At 50.9% G+C, this 15,569-nt stretch overlaps 1 protein-coding gene across 3 annotated transcripts in view; it reads right to left on the bottom strand.

Moving 5' to 3' along the window:
• Positions 1 to 15,569, bottom strand: part of SMG6 (SMG6 nonsense mediated mRNA decay factor) — a 184,546-nt gene that overhangs the window by 12,830 nt on the left and 156,147 nt on the right. For all 3 annotated transcript variants that reach the window (XM_078873763.1, XM_078873764.1, XM_078873765.1), the window contains exon 17: positions 6,536 to 6,692. In XM_078873763.1, the coding sequence (XP_078729889.1) occupies positions 6,536 to 6,692 (157 nt within the window). The remainder of the gene's footprint in view (positions 1 to 6,535; positions 6,693 to 15,569) is intronic.

Below are 15,569 nucleotides of genomic sequence, written 5' to 3'. Positions count from 1 at the left end.
GAGTGGCACAAAACAGGCAACTTGGCTACCAGGCGCCAGCATATCAGACGCGGCAGGCACACTCGTGTACTCGTGGCATAACCGTTAACATGTACGGTGCAGCAACAACAGGGCGGCCACAGTCGGCTTGCTCATGTACAGCAACTTGAATGCGCTTAACCTTCAACAATGTGAGTTCAATTTCGATTTAAAGCTTTCATGACTGCAGGGATTCATCTTCTTGGTTCTTTCGGTAAAGTCACGTAGAAGAAAAATAATAAAATAATAAAAATACAACATAATAAAATAAGTCTCACGACGTTTCGGCTACAACGCAAGCAGCCGTCACCTGAGGACGGCTGCTTGCGTTGTGGCCGAAACGTCGTGAGAATTATTTTATCATGTTTTATTTTTATTATTTTATTATTTCCCTTCTACGTGACTTTACCGAAAGAACCAAGAAGAATGTGAGTTCAACCTGCACTCCCCAGGCTGGACCCTCGGCCCGAGGAGAGGTGCCCCCCAAGTTTGCAGCCTCAGGAAAGGTGCCCCCCAAGTTTGCAGCCTCACCATCGGTGGCAGCTGAGCTGCATCCTCTGGCGGGCCGCACGCCAGAGGAGGAGCCTGGACGAGCGTGGTTGACGGGCAAACATTTTGAGATGGCGGGTCTCCCATGCTAGGCCCTGGCGTTCCTGGCGTCGTTTCTGATACGAGAGATGGCTTCTGTCTCTTGGGGCGCTGGGAGCATGGGGCAGCTCACCGCACGCCTAACTTCCGCTTCGCGCGCCGCTCTCGGACGGGCGAAGCACTGCCGATGGATGCCGGGGGTCTCCTCCTTCTGGCAGCTCGGCTCAGCCGGAATGTCTTCTCGGAGATTTCTTTACAGGAAGCGTGCCACGTTTTCGGTGGGAAGGAACAAAAAAAATCCGCTCCTGAAGATGAAGCGAATTGCTAACAAAACAAAACCACTCCTCTGCCTTGATCTGCCAATGAATATTCCAAAAATCTATGCAATTACAAATAATGAAATAAAAATAGTCAAGCTGGACCGTTGCCTGCAGTCACAGTTGGTGCAACGAGAAGTATAAGCTAAGAGTAGTAAATATGGGCTGACACGGGCACTAACACTGTCGTATAATGGAGGTCAACTTGGCAGCACTTTGTTAAAAACAGCATGGCTACAAACACTGGCCAAGCACTGCCTCGTAGCAGTGGGGCTTAAGTTTGGGGAATCGCTCGGGCACAAAGCAACTTGGCTTTGGCACAGCCGAGGGAGGGTAGGGGCAGAATTTGACCTTGTGACCTCCCTCTCGGCAGCGTGAGGCCATCCTCATGCAGCCAGATATGGCTGCAGGGTTTGGTGGAACATGCTGTTCACGTCATTTATTGTGAAAATTCGGTTACAGTTCCTATGACCACTGTTTCATTGCTTTTATGGCTTTATTTTGGTGATTTTCGATACGTTTTTTGGTTTGGCCATGTTTGTTTGTTGTAGTACAGAGTTAGACTGATGGCCTTAATCTAAGTTGTCTTGTGGTTTTTGTTGTTTGACTTGCATCCCACTGAGATTTTTGCACACAGTGTTGGTGTACGGTGATTTTTCTGCTATATTTTGCTGTCTTTTCTTGGATTTTCTGTTTGCACATAGTCACTTTGAGATGTATTCTTGTTCATGTTTTTGTTTTTTGTTTGTTGCGGTTGCACCCGATTCAAGAGCCGAATGGCTCACAGGGCTATACCTAATAAATGAACTTGAAACTTGAACTTGATCCTCTCTGAGTCACCCTCCTGCCCCACACCATGTGGCATGTTGCATTTTATCATCGCCATCCTTTGCGTTGTTATTATTGAAAATAATATTTCATCTGTGAAGGCCATTCATGCAATACAGTTGCATTTAGACGGACTAAATACATTCAAATTGCGTCATTGTTTCGTGACACATTGAGAACCTTCCCCTGTTCCGGGTGCCCAGCTGGGATCCTGAGCTATGGGGAAGAGGAACCACTCTGCTGCGTCTTCGTACTATTTGGTTCCACGAGACTGGGCCTCAGCCTCAGGGCCAAAGCCTGGACACAGTGGGGTGGGGGATCTCACGGCACCATCCCCGACTGATCGGCAACAAACAGCTCATCCGTTTACGTCTGCCACTCGCTGCAAGAGAAAGTGTAACAAGGAGGCTCTCAGCTCTGAAGCATTATAAGGAGACTTTGGTAAAAAGAATATAAATAAAACATTGCTCTTGTACCCACCTTACAACACAAAGCGGTAACAAGTTGTTGACGCCAACATAAAATCCTGGTAGCAAAGGGGGGGGGGGGGGGGGGGTGGCTGCATTTAATTCTTAGGGACATAGTTTGCTCAATAAAGTGGTTATCCAGAAATGTGTTGCTCTGTTTGTACGGCCTCATAGCTGGTGTCTTCAAACAGACTCTGCTGCGGTCACTAATGCTAAAGAGCTGCCTTGTGTTCCCACGGCTTAGAAATTGCATGCCAGATCCCAAGAATCCTTGTGTGTTGGGCTGCTAAATCCTACACTCCAAAGCACCCGTACGCTTGGATAATCAGTGGGATTGTTTTGACTGGAGGTGACATGGTTAGAGTTACAAAAAAATAACATTTACAGCACTAACACTTCAAATCTCTCGCATTCAGCCAATACAATACACTCAATTTAATTCTTATACGCTTTCCAGTTCCATCCATCACTCGACTTATTATTGCTTAAATACACATTGGGAATGCGGTAAAAAAAACCTTTTCAAAAGTTGACATTTTTTTCCTAAATCTACTTTGACAAGAGCGACGTTTTATTTTTCTTCACGACCAAGCACAGGTTGATTTGAGCGCACGGCTGTGCCTTCATTGCCAAACTCCCCGCGCCTGCGCGCGTGGCCCACTCTCGCGCGTTCGTGGCCCTGGCGCCATCGCGTCCACGCGGCACGGGCGTCCCAGCCCCGTCCGTCTTGATAACCGACAGAGGAAGCTCCCGAGCAAAAACACAAGGGCAACGTCCCAGGTACTCGCTCACCGCTCGGGCTGACAAGAGGCGACTTTATTTGTAACTTGTAATGTTCCGCACTGCCGTGGGTCATTCAAATGTTGGCACTCAGGGGCTTTTGGACATTTCACGCATCCTCCCCCACCTCTCTCTCTCTCCACCCCCCCCCCTCCTCTCTCTCTCTCTCTCCCTCCCCCGTTTTCTCTTTGTGTCGCATCTTGAACATTTGCATGCCTGAATAAATTACCGCCGGCCTGGACACGCTGGGGATGTGCGCGCGCCACACAAAGGGGCCTCTTCAGCACCAGTGAGGCCGCACGTCTATTGTCTCCGCGATGCCCAACCGCCCCCCCCCCTACCCCGCCCCCATTTTTTTGCAGGAAATAAAAAAAAGCATGAAAAATAAGAATAGGTTTTTCTCCCCTTTCTGGAAAAAAGGTTCTCCCCCCCCAACCCCCTAAAAAAAAAGCATTTTAAAGGAAGGGAAGAAAAAAATCTGGCAGCATAAATTCAGACAAACTGCTGTTCAGCTTGCAATATGCTCTCTATTAGAATGAAACAAGCCCACCGCCTTGAGTAAACAGCCTAATAGATCATTTATCAACGGGCACTCCACTGTAAACACAACCCCGCATCCGCATGGAGAGGCTACATCTGGTCACGGGATGCCGAATGCGCCAGCTCGCTCACTCTCCCCGCCGCCGAGCAGAGACTACTGGGTTCAGAGCCCCGCCGCGAGCAGCCACCCTCCATGACGTTCGTGTACCCACCGCCGCCACCGCTCACCATCTCTACTCACCACCACCACGGACATCGCTGACCATCTCCATTTACCACCACCTCTCACCATCTCTACTCATCATCACCACCACCGCTCAGCGTCACTTAAGCATTCACAAGCACTGCCATTCGCCACCACTCACCATCTCCACTCACCACCAATACCTCCATCAGCACCGCTGCCTCTACAATAACCACTATTAAGACAACCGCCACCACCACAACTACGACAGCCCCTATCACTTCTACCCTCATCATCATCACCAGCAACAAACCATCATTACGATCTTATCACAACCAGCATCACCACTACCACCTCCACCCACTGCCACCTCTGCCATTATCACCCACACCCTTGATTTCCACCATCTCTACCATCATCATCAACACCACCACCACCACCATCCCTACCACCGTCGCCACTGCCATCATCACTGATTATGTATCCCTGCATAGATTCCTCAAATTGATTCCAAGGGTCACTATACACGTGGGGACTTGTGCCCAAGAATAACATATTTATATATATGATGAATGTCAATTATACGCAGTTACAATGAGGTACGTGGAGCCAAAAGACTTTGAAGTTCATGCTGTTGTAACCAGGTGAGAACTCAAGAGACCAAGATATTCGCATTTTCAAGAGTGACCCCGGGGGGGGGGGGTCGACACGAGTCAATAACAGAGAAGCATTAGCAAAAAAAACGGTGAAAAACACAAAACTAAAACGAAGTTAATTGTGACCAACAGCCACCACTGTCCCACAGCCGGTGGTGCCGACAACACTCGCGTCGTACCAATGTCGTTGCACCATCATCACGACCGCACCGCCAGCCCCTATGAAAACTTCCACCGATCCCAAAGACAAAGATCGCCCCCCCCCGTTGTAGCCTTAGCAGATCGTTGGGGCAAGTGCTGTTCGCGAGCATCTATGAAAGCCGGCGCGGTACACGCGAGGGAGTGGGTGGGTGGCCAGTACTATGCCTGACCGCCTTTGTCGACTTATTAGCGGTGTTTACTACCACACCAGGTAGTCACTTGAGGCCGAGTAAATCTAGGGGAGTACCGGGACCGGTTCACATAACTGTCACCGGTGTTGGCCGTGAGAGTGAGTCGAACTCGGGTCGCCGTGTCTGTAGCGCGGCGCGCTAACCGCTGCACCGCCACTCCCAAATCTCATCGTCACCACCACCACCACAACCATCACACAAATCAACACTACCCCCCACCCACCCCATCACCACCATCCTCTCTCCAACACTGCCAACAACCCATTCCTCCTCGCCGGCAAGCACACCACAATCACCCTCGCCACCGCTCTCCCTCGACTCCCAACCCCCAAAAGCCGGCCCCACAAATCCAACCCCATGCCAGCAATTTGCGCTGGCGCCGTGCCAGCCCCTCGCCTGCAACCCCGCGCACTGCCGTGGGGCTCATGCCCACACGGCTCCGCTGGCCCAACACCACAATGAGCCTGGGAACCCAGTGGATCCAACACAACTCCCATTCTCATTCTCACTCGCACGCTTACTCACTCGCTTGCTCACTTACTCGTTTGCTTAATCGCTCGTTCACTCACCGACTCGCTTACTCACTCATTCACTCGCTAACTCAGTTACTCACTCGCTAACCCACTCGCTCGATCGCTCGCTTACTCACTTACTCAGTCATTTACTCGCTGACTCACTTGCTCACTCTCTCGCTCGCGCGCTTACTCACCCAGTTTCTCGTTCGCTCACTTACACTGTCTTGATTTACTCTCTCACTTGCTCACTCACTCTTTCAACTACTCACTCGCACGTTCATTTTTTCTCACTCGGCTCTACGATTCTCTCAATCAAATCACTCGCTAAACCTCTCCTACTCGCTAATTTTTCTCATTCGCTCATTTCTTTCAGCCTCACTTACTCACCCTCCTCACTCAATCACTTTCTCACTCACACATTCTACCTTCTCATTCACTAGCCCACTCTCAGAGTCTCTCATTCTCTTACGCCACGCTCACTCCCTCTCAATCTCTCCCTAGCTCACTCTTATTCTCTCCCTCACTTGCCAGTCACTCTCTTGCCATCTTACTCCCCTTGTTCACTCACGCACTCTCTCAGTTGTCTCGTTCACCGTTTTATTCACTAACTCGCTCACTGCCTCACTCCCCTTCCCCCACTTCCTTACTCTCTTGCTCACCCACCACCTCGTGTACTTACCAGGTATTTATTTAATATGCCCTTTCTTTTTAATTATCCTTAAACACCTCTCAAATGCATCTGTTTTGGGTGATGGAGCAACTTTAAAAAAATGTCCTGTTGACTTAGCTTAATTATTCTTATTCTTAGCCACAGCTAAGAATAATAATATTGTTAGTAATTTAATGCAATTTGTATTCATGCCATTCTCATAGCGCAAGGCTTCTAAGACAAAGGCGCCGTTTCACAGACACTGCGTTAAGTTTCACAGCCGGAGCGATGTTGCCGTGCGTAATCCCAAGTAAGTAATTTGCAGGTGATTTTTCACACGTGACAAATTGTGAGCACGGTGCCGGCACACAATGGCCCGCGCTTTTCCCCAAACGACGTCGCGGGAACTTTTAACGTCGGATGCGAAGCAACGAATGGCAAAAAAAAAACCGGGGAGAAAAGAGAGTGCGGTATTTTGTCCCCTTCCGCTGTTAAAATCCTCGTAAGAACCCACGTCGATCCCGCCAACGCGCACGGTTCAGGTGCCCTCCGTGGGGCTTGCCCGTGAGATTGAACGGAGGAGGCCGCGGTGGGAACGTACCGATGAGCGGCACGACGAGGATGTAGCGGCGCAGCGCGAGCAGGCGCGCCAGCCCCGGCAGGTGGTCCACGAAGCCGTTGGTGTCGGGCACCAGGAAGAGCGGCACGACCTCCATCTCCATGCGGCACCCCCCGCCCGAGTGGTCCTCCAGCACCGCCTGCGCACGGCACACCAACCGGGGCACGCGTGTCACGCGTGCACCAAGGACAAACCGCGCACGCGTCGCACGCTCGCACGCTCGCACCGCAGGTACCACGACGACCACGAAGACGATGGCCGACGTTGATCACCAAGTGGCGGTGACGTCACCATGCCGCTCGTGCCTGGCTAGGTGCACCTTGAGGCCGTCACGTGCAGTGTCGAAGGCTCGCTTGACTGACTGGGATGATTTGGCAGATGCATCACCCCGCCACGTTTTTGCTCCCCGGGCGCTCCACTCGTTGTTGTGAGCGTCGCTCCTCTCCCCTCCGTTTTTGTTGGAGGGCGACTGCCTCCAACTGCCCAGTGGCAGCGTCCTTCACGAGCCTCCTTCACAGAGGCCGATCTTGATACCGCTGGTACCAGTCATCGGCAAGTCCAATCAACTCCACATCCTTCTGTATCGCATCAGTCCATATCTTCTCTACCTCATGCGGCTCTATCGAGCCAAACAAAAGCTGCTTGGGCATGCCGCGGCTTGGCATGCGGGCGACATGACCCAGTCAACAGAGGGATACACACACCACCATGAAACAACACGCTACAAACAAAGCACACATACCGGTACACCACAAAGGACACATCGCTCATCATACATGCCAAGCACACACACACACACCACACACCACACACAGTACATGGGCATGATGGGAAAAGGCGTGCATCAAAACCAGGGTACAGGGAACGGGGGCATGGGGCAGGGGAAGATGGGCACAACGATTAACCCTAAGCTCGGCTCGGAGCTGTAAACATGTTAACGTCGATGTAAATGTGTAACGCTAAAATCATTAATATTCACTTAAAGTTTGATGAGCGGGCGGCATCTGGCACGTTGGGCGACGGTTATGGTCAGTGTCATATCAGGGATGATAAAACACAACGACGTAGTTTTAAAAAGTGGCGACCCCTCAACTCCAGCCATTATCTCAAGAGGTTTGACAAGGAAAGCGAGACATTCTGGGCACGGTGGCACAAGTTCAACGATAACGATGACAGCGCTTTGGTTTGGCGGAGAGGGCACTGCCTCTTCTCGTGCACCCAACAGCGATCGACAAAGCCAGCAAAACCGTGGGGTCGGGCTCGTACAATCCCAGCCACCCAACCCGCGCGCCGGCTTGGCTGTTGCGCTAACGCAGACCCGCGGCAGAGGTCAGAGAACACCGTGACTCGGGGGGGGGGGCGCCCTTCCGAGACGTCGAAGCGGACGAGAGGAGCGGAGGCGGGGTGAGCAAAGCAAGCGGACACTCTACCTCGAGGCACGGCGCCTCTGCATTCCTCCGCCCGATACGGTGGAGCTGAAAACGGGCCCACGAGGGGCCCCGCGGGCGAGAGACGATGCGGCGCTCCCCATCTGGATCCTGCCGCACGTGGACGCCTTCCAAGCTCAACAGCAGATTGTGGCTCGGGCGATAAGTAAATGACGTTCGAAAACATCCGACAGCGCGACCGAGCGGCACGCACCGGGGCCGTCGGGGGACGGCCGTGGCGGGGTGCAGGCCAGAGCACGGCTCACAGCGCCGCCACCGTCATCGCCGCCGCCATCACCCCGGCGTTTCTTCGCGTTCTTGAGCGTCGACACGAATCATTCATGCTGGTTCCGGTCACGCTGCCGCGCACGCCTCGCCTGTCACGAGCGCTAACCGTCGACGTTGTGACCAAGCGCCACCGAGGGAGTTGGCGACGCTGCCCCCAGTTAATACGAACTGAGCGTTGTAGCAGCCACTGTTGTAGCAGCCACTGTTGTAGCAGCCACTGTCCCACGTGCAGTCGTCAGCGTCACAACGGCATTTTCGAGAGTTCTTCATTATTGCATCCGTTGACAACTGCAACCGCTAATTATTCATCAACATCATCACCATTAGCTGACAATGAAATATAACGTCTGGCTACTTCTATTGTGACTGGAAAGCCTTAACATCCCAGTGGCCTTTCAACAGCACCTGCTGCACAGAAACACCATGCGGGTGCGGGTGAACGCTCCAAGCGTCGACGAAGCAAACGGACTCTCGTGGCGACTTCCTGGTGGCTCGGCACCCATAAACAACTTTTGGGGAAACGACGTAACTTCTTTGAACATCGCAGATCAACGATCGGCATTGTATGCTGCGACCGAGCCGGGCGGCGGGGGATGCGCGGTGGTTCCAAGCGGTGCCTTCCCTCCAGAGGTCGCAAACGGGTTTTGATTCCTTACTCGTACTCGTACCCGGCCACACCAGGGTCGCAAACGGGTACCCGTACCCGATACCCGGCCGGGTACAGGTATCCGGGTATCGGGTAGGCTACGGGTATCGGGTACCCGATTGCGACCTCTGGGATGAAGCCATGTTGCAGGCGCGGGTGGGTTGATTCTAGGAACTTGAATTGTGAGAAGAGACAAGACGTTGGGAAATGAGTGACAAACGGTGACTCACCAGTGACTCACAGCCTACCCGTACCCGTACCCGGCCGCACCAGGGTCGCAAACGGGTACCCGTATCCGTACCCGGTCGGGTACGGGTAGCCGGGTATCGGGTAGGGTACGGGTATCGGGTACCCGGTTGCGACCTCTGCATCCCTCCGAGGCCAGCATTCCCTGGACTCTGCGACCCTCGTACCCAAACGGCTCCAATCGGGCCTCCGCTCGGCCACCCAGGTGGCCACGCAGTGCCGAGGGGGGGGGGGGGGGGAGTGCAGCTCCAGCGCTAGGGATTGTGACCCGATTTGTCGAACAGTCGCAATTCATGGGCCACGATGCAACTCAGGGTCAAGATTCAACTCAGAAACGCGCACGGTTGGTGTTGGGCCGTCGGTGAGGACGTCAAGGAGCCGGAGTGGAAGCGGCGGTGGCACGGTTGTTAGCACACCGTGCTCTGAATCCAGCCACACGAGCTTGATTGCCAGCCACGGCTAACGTTGAGTGGAGAGTAAAAGTATGGATGTCATCGCTTCACCAACCCTCACTAACCAGCGTAGTCAATTATAATCACACAACCCCCAGGGAGGCCTTCATCCAGCAGGGCCGAAAGGTAACTTGGTACACACACAATGATAAATGAAAACCAATTAATGTGAATGACAAGGCAATATCAATAACAAATACATGTACAAAAACTAGAACTATAAAGTCACGTAGAAGGGAAATAATAAAATAAAAAAATAAAACAATAAAATTCTCACGACGTTTCGACTGCACACCTGATGACGATTGCTTGTGTTATTTCTTGCTTGTGTTACCCCTTCTACGTGACTTTACCGAAAGAACCAAGAATATGAATCCCTGCAGTCACGAAAGCTTTAAATCGAGATAGAAATATAAAGTTAAAAGAAAGAAAACGAACCACCAATGATGACAAAAAGTGTTAAGGGCACTATATGCATGTACAGCATGGCCGACGCTTCAGCCTACCGGCCTTTAAGCCATCAAGCTGATTACCAAAGCATAGTTCTGAGAAACTGATTGAATTGGAGGGAGTAATCTTTACATTGACAGATGTTATACGAACCTGATTTAATAGCATCTGCCCACATTATTCTATCAACATAATAATTCTACTCACACAAAAGACGAGTGTGGGGAGGGGGGGGGTTCCAAACAATGGCCCTGGCACTTAATGCGGATTTTTTAAACTCCGAGGATTATGGAGGCCACCCACCCCTCGAGGTGACCAACGTCTGAATTAAACCCCCCCCTCCTACGTGTGCCAGCCAAAGAGCCAGTGAACTAATGAGAGCCAGTGAGCCAGCGAGCCACAGGAGCCAGTGAAGAAGTAGAGCCGGAGTGAGCGTGGGAGCCGCAGAGCCGCTGGGACAAGAGAGCCGGTGCGCAAATGAGTTGGGAGGCCGTAGAAGCCGGAGTGAGACGGTGTAGCCCAGAGGTCGCAAACGGGTTTTGATTCCTTACCCGTACCCGGCCGCACCAGGGTCGCAAATGGGTACCCGTACCCGGCCGGGTATGGGTACCCGTTTCCTACCCGTACCCGTACCCTACCCGAAATGAGTGACAAACGGTTGCTCACCAGTGACTCACGGCCTACCCGTACCCGTACCCGGCCGCAACAGGGTCGCAAACGGCTACGTACGGGTAGCCGGGTATCGGGTAGGGTACGGGTATCGGTTACCCGGTTGCGACCTCTGGTGTAGCCGCAGGTGAGAGGGGACGTGGCTTCCAACAAAGGTCGCAAATGCAGCGCCCGGTCCCGTGTCGATTCAGGAGAACAAAAAAAAATAAACAGAACCAAATGAGAGCGATTACATTCAATTAAATACCCCCCCCCCCCAACCCCCGCGCCAGCGAGAGTGACAATCCACCCAGAAAGACCTGCATCGTATTCATATTCACACAATTAGGTTGCGGATATTTTCACATCTTTGTGGAATTGGCCGACTTGAAAGCTGCCGCCGGCCAATTCGACTTGCCACGGAGCCAACGGAGAGACGGGCGTTTCACGGAGCCCGCCCCCCCCCGTCGAAATGCACAGCCCGGCAGAAGCTGCTGGGACCGTGGACTTTGTGCAAGATGGCTTAGTTACGAGAGTGTTAATCACCAGGCTCACACCATCCTGTGTGCGCGTACATAATTCGGATGTTGTACACGCAGTATGGGTACACACGGACTTACGACACGCATGGTTGGGAAAAACGCAGTTTTGTGAATGGGGAAGTAAATGAACGTCAAAACTCTCGCTTCCTGCTTCACTGTGACATGACGGTGTGAGAATTCTCAAACTCGCAATGCTTTCTTCCACTGGCAGGCCTAGCTAAGCACTGGAAAGTCCACATTCCTATGGCAAGGAGCAGCCTCTGCTAAAAAAAAGAAAACCACTGTTTACTTCCTTAAAAGTGGTACTCATTCTATTCAACCCCCCAGAGAGATAACAGAAAGAATCAACTCGTTCCGAACTTGCAGCCGATAATAAACGGGAGGAGAACAGCACTCTGCCACATCACCATTCAGCCGGTTTTTCAGTTATCACATTAACAGCGAGCGTTAGATGACTAACACGTGAAGATACAGAACAGCATCTTGACCGTGTCAAAAACAAAGATCCCCCGTATAGCATCAACAGACTGTTGGGGCAAGTGCGGTTAGCGAGCGCGGAAGAAGGCCGGAACGGCACACGAGGGGATGGAGTGGCCAGCACTACGCCCGGCCGCCTTTGTCTCCGTAGTGGAGATTGTTTACACACTGCAGCAGGTACTCGTTTGTCGACCAAGGGGAGCTCCAGGACCGATTCAGATATTCGTCACTGATTTTTGCCGTGAGCGTGCTTACCGCTGCACTACGGCTCTCCATTTGAGCGTGTAGACACACACGTAAATAGTGTACATAACACAACCCCTACACAACATCTATGGTGGCATAATTATGTATTCCCAAGACCACTGTTAAATCAAGTGCTTTGTTCCATGCACAGCTGACAACAAGTTAAACAAAGTGGGGGGGGGGGCCTTGAGGGGTAGAGGGGGGTGAGAGTCCCTCCCCTGTAATTGATGGCAAGTTTTCCCGCCCCGGAGGCTCTGCCAGTCGCTGTGCACAGGAACACGCACCGCCTGCCAGCCATGTGCTTTGGCTCAGGCTGGTATGAAAAAACACATGGCAGCGGGTGGCGGGAGTGGAGGGAACACGAGGCAGGGGGAGCGCGCGGGGAGGCGGGGTGGGGTGGCCGTGGTCGCTGCTTGGCCCGTTAAGGCATCAGGAAATGGAAAGAGAAAAGCCTGGGAACGGGGCGCTGAGACAGGGCAGAGCTGGAATGAAAAAAGCGATTGTTTTCCAGCTAGATATTTAGTCATCTGCGATACCGCTTGCTCCTCGCTCTGCCGCGTGTGCGCGCGCGCGCGTGTGTGTTTTAGCCGCCTGCCAAGGGGAGTATTGAATGTGTGAGAACTCTGCCGACTGCGGCCCGACGTTAATTACAGCAAATGCCCAAAGCATGTCCAAGCCAGGAAAACAAAAAAAGAAAAGACAAAAAAACGTGGAGAATTATTTCCCAACGAAGGATGAGTACAGCCCTCACCATGCCCCCATCCCGCACGCACCGCGCTCTCCCACTTTCCCCTCTCTTTATCTGGCACACTCGCAGCCTATTGAGGCATATTTATTCAACACTCATACATACATGTCTTGGGTGGCCGTAAATCAGAGATGTAGGCATGTGCTAGCAAGTCGGCCAGCTAGCACAGGATCGACGTTCAATTCCCATACCAGCTCGCTAATGCAAGGAATTACCAAAGTGCCTTGTGTGTTAAGTGGGCATTAAAGCCTCCGTGATGTCATTGGTAAATGTAGGCCAACGCGTGTCGGTGTAAGTCCAAATGTGTATATTCATAAGGGTAATTTAATTAACGTATAGTCGCAGATGCTTCAAAATAAACAAGCGCTACCCTCTGAGTAGCCATCGTCCACAGGCAAAAAAAACTGCAGTGGGAATAGTGCTTGACAATGTGCGTTATCGCAGCGGTCTGCAGATAAAGGGTTGTTGGGTGTTTGAATGAAGCTCTTGGAATTAAGCCAAACCACCCACATCTAAAAAAGGGGCCCGACATGAAAAGGGCCACTCCTGTTACAACGGGCAACATTTGCGAACACGGGAATGGTAATTTAATGGACTTTGTCGTTCTAAACAATCTTTTCATTGTACATCTAGACTTGGCCGTGCATGCTGTTAACGACGAGTGTTTCAGTACTTTGCGCGTGCATTCATGCAGATGAATCGCTCCGAGCGCCACGCTGACCGGCGCGGAGGCAAACGGCACGTTCGGCACATGACGACCGCCAACACCCCGGCAATGCGCGTCGCGCTAACGACTGCCCCTTCCACGCCGACGGGAGTTTTAGACCGACGCGCAAAACGCTTTGCGCGTCAACCCTCGCCGACTCTTTTTGCGGCGCTCTATTTTTTTTACTAATCACGGTTGGCTAAACGCAGGCCCAAAACGCCAGGCAGCCAGCAACAACATGGCACTATTGAATGTGAAATAGATTTATAACACTGGTCAACACACTTTTTCTGGCATAAGGTATTCCAACTGTTTTAAGGTAATTTCGGGGTGCTGATTACAAATCTGGCATCAGTTTTTGTCTATCACATCAGGTTTTTGAGATATCAAATATTGCATTTTCAATCAAAACTGCAGAAGAAAAATATTAAATAAATGTGGATATCTACATAAAATTATATTATAAACACACTATCCTAAAAATGCAGCACCATATTTTAACACTAAAGCAGTCACTGACTCGCAACAACTTGCAATCATAAGTGACAGAGTTAATTTCGGGTAAAATCAATGAAAATGGGGTATGCCGATAGCATAAAAATGAGATGTGATAGAGCAAATCAGAGATTAGATTTGGAATCAGCACCCTGAAATTAGTCTAAAACAGCTGCAAAAGTCCAGGCCAGAATTTTTTTTTGTTGTTGCCCAGTGTAATAAGAGTTAACGTGCTTCCTGCATTGTCCAACCCCCTGCTCGCCAGGTGCTGTCAAAATGCAAAATGGATTTTTGTACAGTCACGTCGATGACGATCATCATCTTCGCTGTCAATTTAATTTTCACAATCGCCACCATCATCATCGTGGTCTCCCATCATCCATTCGCCACCCACGGCTTGTTTATACATAATGTTTCTATAGATATTAATGTTCTGATGCAGCGTTGGCAGTGGTGCACAAGCACGATTAACTATTTTACGAAATGTCGCTTCTTATACATGTTTTCCTTTTGTACGGCGAGTGTTAGTTACAAATGCGCCGAGTTTGTTTTGTTTTAATAAACAACATACGTCGCTCGCGACCATGAGAAAAGCGGAGGGGGGAAAAAAAGCAGCAACAAAAAAAAACCCACACCTGTATTAAATAACCGCTCACATATTTCAAATCCTCAACATGCCTTGCCACACTGGACTGTGGGGCTTTGTGGACCACCCTCGAATTAATCTGGAGAACTTACAAACCTGACATCATAAGGGCACGCATACGAGCCACACAGCGCCCTGGTAATCCCTCGCTCCCTGCTCGCGCAGGATGTGGAAATTAAACCGGAGACTTTGCCGAGCATTACATCTGCAATAAAATCTATGTGTATGCACGTGTGCGTTATTTATACGTGTGTGTGTGTGTAGAAATGAGAATTAAAGTAAATATTAATATTACGGTATTTATAACGGAGCGAAAGCCACCGTTACACGTATTGCAGACAGTGTATCAGGTACGATGATGCCTGAATGGCTTGAAGTAAATTCTAATGGTGTTCTAGAAGGGTCAGAAAGCTGAAATTTGGCAAATAGTCAGTCATGCCTTTGCTTATAACTGGAACCAACTGAAAACCAGCATTTTCTAACCAGGACTCGTGCCAATTACGACCTGAAAGTGAACACGATCACATTCTGCTGCACTTGTGTATTTTAAGCAATTTATTTGCAATAAATAACCCAAACAACCACTTGTTATTATTTTTTTCTTCAATCGGTGCAAATCCGTGAATGCACGGCCAGTCCCAGGTGTTCCTCCCCGGGCATCACCCCCCCCTCCCCTTAGTGTTCTCTAATTCTGCTCTCAGAAATCTGACAATGCTGAATATGAACATGAAAGACCTACGCTTATAACCGGAACCAACTGAAAGCCAACATTTCCTAATCGGGACTCACATCAATTACGATCTGAAAGTGACTGGCTTCCCTCAAAGGGCACGAAGCGCCTAGCATGTCGCGTTGCTTTGAGTCTTGTGCTAAAACACTTCACAAATATATGATCACTATCATCAGCGAACCGGGCGGATTTGCCTCCCGTGGAGTGCGACGCTGAAGCCAATAGTGCAAGCAATATAGCAAGCACGCCTTTCATCACGAGCGTGGCAT

This window comes from Lampetra fluviatilis, chromosome 37 (assembly GCF_964198595.1).
Source record: "Lampetra fluviatilis chromosome 37, kcLamFluv1.1, whole genome shotgun sequence".
Taxonomy (NCBI): Eukaryota; Metazoa; Chordata; class Hyperoartia; order Petromyzontiformes; family Petromyzontidae; genus Lampetra; species Lampetra fluviatilis.
Note: the sequence above shows the minus strand (reverse complement) of the source record. Positions and strands in the feature narration are given on the sequence as shown.